This window comes from Mya arenaria, chromosome 2, assembly GCF_026914265.1.
Source record: "Mya arenaria isolate MELC-2E11 chromosome 2, ASM2691426v1".
In the NCBI taxonomy this organism is placed as follows: Eukaryota; Metazoa; Mollusca; class Bivalvia; order Myida; family Myidae; genus Mya; species Mya arenaria.
Genome location: NC_069123.1, coordinates 2,478,242 through 2,483,634, shown reverse-complemented (window position 1 = coordinate 2,483,634; position 5,393 = coordinate 2,478,242). Strand labels below are relative to the sequence as shown.

Genomic DNA, 5,393 nt, shown 5'->3' with positions numbered 1-5,393 from the left:
AGACTATAATGTTATAGTCTTAAGGTCGTCTGGACTATGATGTTATAGTCTTGAGGTCGTCTGGACTATAATGTTATAGTCTTGAGGTCGTCTGGACTATAATGTTATAGGCTTGAGGTCGTCTGGACTATGATGTTATAGTCTTGAGGTAGTCTGGACTATAATGTTATAGTCTTGAGGTCGTCTGGACTATGATGTTATAGTCTTGAGGTAGTCTGGACTATAATGTTAGTCTTGAGGTCGTCTGGACTATAATGTTATAGTCTTGAGGTCGTCTGGACTATAATGTTATAGGCTTGAGGTCGTCTGGACTATGATGTTATAGTCTTGAGGTAGTCTGGACTATAATGTTATAGTCTTGAGGTCGTCTGGACTATGATGGCGTAGGCTTGAGGTCGTCTGGACTATGATGGCGTAGGCTTGAGGTCGTCTGGACCATGGTGTTATTGTCTTGAAGTCGTCTGTTCTATGATGTTATAGTCCTTTGTATCATCTTGCTGTATTCTAATTGCTTAGACTGATGCGGGTTTTTAAATATAAAGATTGTATTTTTGTCGTTTCAGGGGTTACGATCCTCGTCGAATAAGGGCGTGTGCTCGTCGTAAAAAGAGAAGGAAGAGCGAGGTGAGATTTGATATTGTAGTTCACTTGAAATGCAGAAGCTGCATTTTTTCTGTTTCGGAATTATTACTTCACTAAAATCATGAAGAGCCGCGTCTAACTGCAAAATGCCGAGTAAATGATAGTCCAGTGGGAAAATAGTGTCGTATCATGTGATCAAAATGACGAGCACTGATTGGACATCTTAAAGAGAAGCTTAAAATCCCGAACCTTTAAAAATCGTAATTACGGAAATTGTAACTTCGGCATTTTGTAAAAAAAAAATGTGTGATCAAGTTACCAAGATCAAATACTTAAAACGTTGCTATTGAAAACATGGGATTTTGTAGCTTCGACATTTGAAAGTGAGGCCATCGATATAATATTGTAGTTCACTTAAAAAATGTCTTTGAAATGAATCAGAAACAGGTCAATTCAGAAACACGTCATTATGATCATAGACAAAGCATGGAGGAATGTTCACCTTTACAAAATATTGAGTCGATTGCTCAGAAGGTTGTTAAAGATAACAACGTTGTTAACGTCATCGTTGTAACTTTCAAATCTGTACTGCTCTGGAAATTTCACGGAAACACTGGTGCTCTGATAAGCAAAATTTGGGAGATTGTTTAAGCTGTACTTGTTTTATTGTATAGCTGTACTTGTTTTATTGAACTATATTTCACATTTAAAATAAGATAACAGTGGGCCGATTGTTAAGAACTTTGTTGAAGTTAACAACGTGATTAACGAAATCATGTGTTAACATTAATCAAGTACAGCTGAAAAAGCTGTTTCAAATCATGTTAGAAAAACTGCTGGTCTCAACTGTTCCCATTATAGTTCCAGAGCAGTAATTTTTTAAATTTAACAATGAGGACGTTAACGACGTTGTTAACTATAACAACGTTTTAAACAATCGGCCCAAAGTCTTTAATATTGTTGTTTAACTTTAACAAAGTTTTTTAACAATCAGCCCATTCGGTCAATTTTTCGAAATGTTGTTAACGTTAACAACGACATTGACGCCATTGCTGTTAACTTTTAAATCCATTTTTGGACCGACTGTGATAATATAATTTTAACATATGTTGACAACTGATTCTTCTGTGCACGTTTTTCAATAAGTCAACACATCATACTAAGGTTCACAATCAACTGTTAACGATATGTTATCAACATTGGCCTGATTGTTCAGAACCTTGTTAAAGTTACCAATGTTGTTAACGTCATTGTTATTAACTTATAAAGCTTTCCTGCTTTGTGTGTTTAATGGAAACACTTGTGGTGAGCAGTGTTTCTAAAACGATTTGAGAAACCAGTTGATTCTGTACTTGTTTTATACAAAAAAATGAGTTATTCATTAACTAGTTCAGCTTTTAAAGTTAACAACGCTACTGTTAACTACGTTGTTAACTTGAACAAAGTTCTTCACAATCGGCCCAATGATGTTTACTTTAACAAAGTTCTTCACAATCGGCCCAATGTTGTTTACTTTAACAAAGTTCTTCACAATCGGCCCAATGATGTTTACTTTAACAAAGTTCTTCACAATCGGCCCAAAGTTGTTTACTTTAACAAAGTTCTTCACAATCGGCCCAATGTTGTTTACTTTAACAAAGTTCTTCACAATCGGCCCAATGTTGTTTACTTTAACAAAGTTCTTCACAATCGGCCCAAAGTTCTTCACAATCGGCCCAATATTGTTAACTTTAACAAAGTTCTTCACAATCGGCCCAATGTTGTTTACTTTAACAAAGTTCTTAACAATCGGCCCAAAGTTCTTCACAATCGGCCCAATGTTGTTAACTTTTACAATGATCTTGATATACTATTAGGGACTTTGAGCTCATGTTGGCTTTTAAATTACTTTTTATATGACTCCTTACATTCAAATTCAAGTCTTGAGTTCAAAAACAGATGAAAACTTTATCCAACGCGAATTTGAATTTGTATACAATGTATATATGCAAGCGTTTTTATGTCGCCTATAAAACATCGTAAACAGATAATTATTATTTAAGTGGTTTTGTAAACTATATTCTTGTTCAATTTATATTTTGTATTTTTTTGTTAAAAGATATCGTATCTTTAATGTTTCCCTAGTAAGATCATATTTACATAAATCGTAAGATAACTTCCTTCTTAATGTCATACAAACACTTTTACTATGAAACAAGGAAAGTCGACCATTTTAAGTTTCAATATCGATCAAAGTCTCCAGTGTCAGTTTTACCGAGTTATTAAATGATGCATATATATATACATGTATGTCCTTGAACATTGAAGTGTCAAGTGTGATATACAAGAATGAACATCTTTTTAGAAATGGTTTTCTTACGTCGCTAAGAACACAATAAGAATTATAAACATATATTTTCATTTTTTTATAAACGGTTTTCTTTCGTCGCTTAGAACACAAAAATAATTATTAACATATATTTTCATGATTTTATAAACGATTTTTTTTCGTCGCTAAGAACTAAATAAGAAATATTAACATATATCTTCATCCTTTTATAAACGGTTTTCTGTCGTCGCTAAGAACAAAATAAGAATAATTATTATATCTTGTTTGCAGAGCTCTCTACATTGCTAAATTTATTAATGCCTAAGTGTACTTTTAGTTTAAACAGTATTTGTATGACAATTTTCCGTCAAGAGCAGTTTATTTTGCTATCTTTATTATTGCCATATTGTACTTTTAAGTTAAAACAGTTTTTGTATGACAAATTTCTTTCCTACTTTTCAGATAACCGAGTCTCGGTCGGTGACAAATCCCTTTATCGACGAGCGGGAATCCGAATCCGATGACGAAATCGTTCCAAGGCATCGCCCACGAGATTTTCTGAGCGAGAATGTCACTAAAGTGGCTCCAATTTCATTGTCAAAATATGGAAACGTTTGGCGGAAGGAATCCACAGCAGACGACACGCCACGTGACCTTTTGTTCGATAATGAGATCGCGCGAGTTGATGAACAAAACACACACAATTTGGAGCCTGCTGATACAAAGAATAATAATAATCTGAGCCCATTAGAATCTCTCCACAAAGAGGCTGGAAATGGAATTAGTGCGCTTCATAAAAATGGCGGGAAAAGTTGTCATCCGAAAATGCGCGCGAAATATATGTTCCGGTCTGGTGACTTGGAAACGTGTACATGGGGATATGACTGGAGCAGTTCAGACAATGAAAGTGTGAAAGCCGCATCCCCAGTGCAAATTGAGACCAAGCCTGTCATTAAAACGGAACCAGAATCCCCAACGCTATCCGATTCCCGACCGCCATTAAAACGAACATACAGTGACATTTCTGAAGCGTCAGATGAAGAAGAGGAGCCAATAAAATTCACCTTGCCCAGATCTGAAAACCTGACACATGCCTTTGACTGGACATCGTATGGACTGATAAACAAAACAGCAAACGAAACGTGTCTTAGTCAGTTTGACAAACATGGCATGGGAACACAGTTGCCGTACGACTCTGAACTACGATTCACGGACCACAATGCTATTTTTGATTGCGAAAATTACGACCATGAGGAAACGATAACGGACACAAATGGAAATGAGTTTAAAACAGACATGATTAATAAACCAGAACAGCAGAATGAAACTATTAAAGAAACTGAAAATGAAAAAGGAAAAATTGGCAAGGAAAACGTGCAATCTGAACAGCAAACCATCAAAACGAAATCAGACACAAATAGCAATGACGTCATTGAAGTTCCACATGATGACGTATACGCAATGGAAGTGACGTGTGATGATGTAACTGTGATATTTCAGGAAAGTAGTCGCCCGAAAGGTTTTTTTCTTTGGCGGAATTAAACAAGCATTGCAATATTAAACGAAACGGACACGGACACATGGACTTAATGATAAATCAGGCTTGAACATATTTATTGCATTTAAATTTGCAAAAATATATGAAATGTTTATATACAATAACTTGATTAATGTTGTCCAAACTGTTTGTTGGTCATGTGACGTAAAGATGACTGTTTTGGTGTATAAGGGTGTTTTGTTTGAATACATGGATGTGACTGTAAATGTTCAATTTTCATTTGAACACTTAAACTACTTTTCGAATATGTAAGAAACTTTCAAGATATTTATTATTTGCACAATAACCAGGTGCGGCTATCTCTCGTTTTCGTCAACCAGGAACTTCATGTGGTCAAACTAACCAGGAACGATTATATATAGTTACGTTAATTCCCTTCCTCTTTCTGCTTGTACACGACACGTTCCGAAATGCTATTTTTTCTTAAGGTAAGGGGCGCAACCAGCAAAATATTATTTGCATAATAATTATATAACCAACACAGTTAGCCCCCTTGATAAGTTAAAGGTATTTTATGTTTGTGTCACTCAATTGTATATTCAAAACACTTCTTTCTATGTCAATATGTTCGTTATCTTTCTGATGCAGATGCTATTAAAGTGATGAAAATAGTATTATGTTTTATGTTTTACAATAACTTGACGGAATTTGACAAACACACGCAATTCATGCTAAGAATAATTGAGTGGTAAGCGTCGAATAACAAACAAAAAGCTGACTAATATAAAGACCGTGATGACTTAATTTATTCATTTTTTGTGTAACCCTTAATAAGTGTTTTAAAGCTGCAATCTGACAGATTGACCGTTTTGACATTTTTTGTGTTAGTATGGAGCATTTCTTGGGGGTGGGGTGGGGGGTGTTGATGTGTGGAAACCAATGATACAAGACTGCTAAAAAATATTAGATTGCAGTTCTTTATATAAACGTTCAAAAATTTAGGTT

General features: G+C 35.0%; 1 protein-coding gene across 1 annotated transcript; it reads left to right on the top strand.

Annotated features, from left to right (window-relative positions):
• The first annotated feature begins 495 nt into the window (after positions 1 to 495).
• LOC128225155 (uncharacterized) lies at positions 496 to 5,060 on the top strand. Its single transcript, XM_052935200.1, has 2 exons — positions 496 to 624; positions 3,353 to 5,060. The coding sequence occupies exon 2, from the start codon at positions 3,716 to 3,718 to the stop codon at positions 4,430 to 4,432; it is 717 nt and encodes a 238-aa protein (XP_052791160.1). The 5' UTR covers positions 496 to 624; positions 3,353 to 3,715; the 3' UTR covers positions 4,433 to 5,060.
• The last annotated feature ends 333 nt before the right edge of the window (positions 5,061 to 5,393 follow it).

Coding starts and splice junctions, on each gene's coding strand:
- LOC128225155 (XM_052935200.1), top strand. CDS start 3,716: ATGCGCGCGAAATATATGTTCCGGTCTGGTGACTTGGAAACGTGTACA.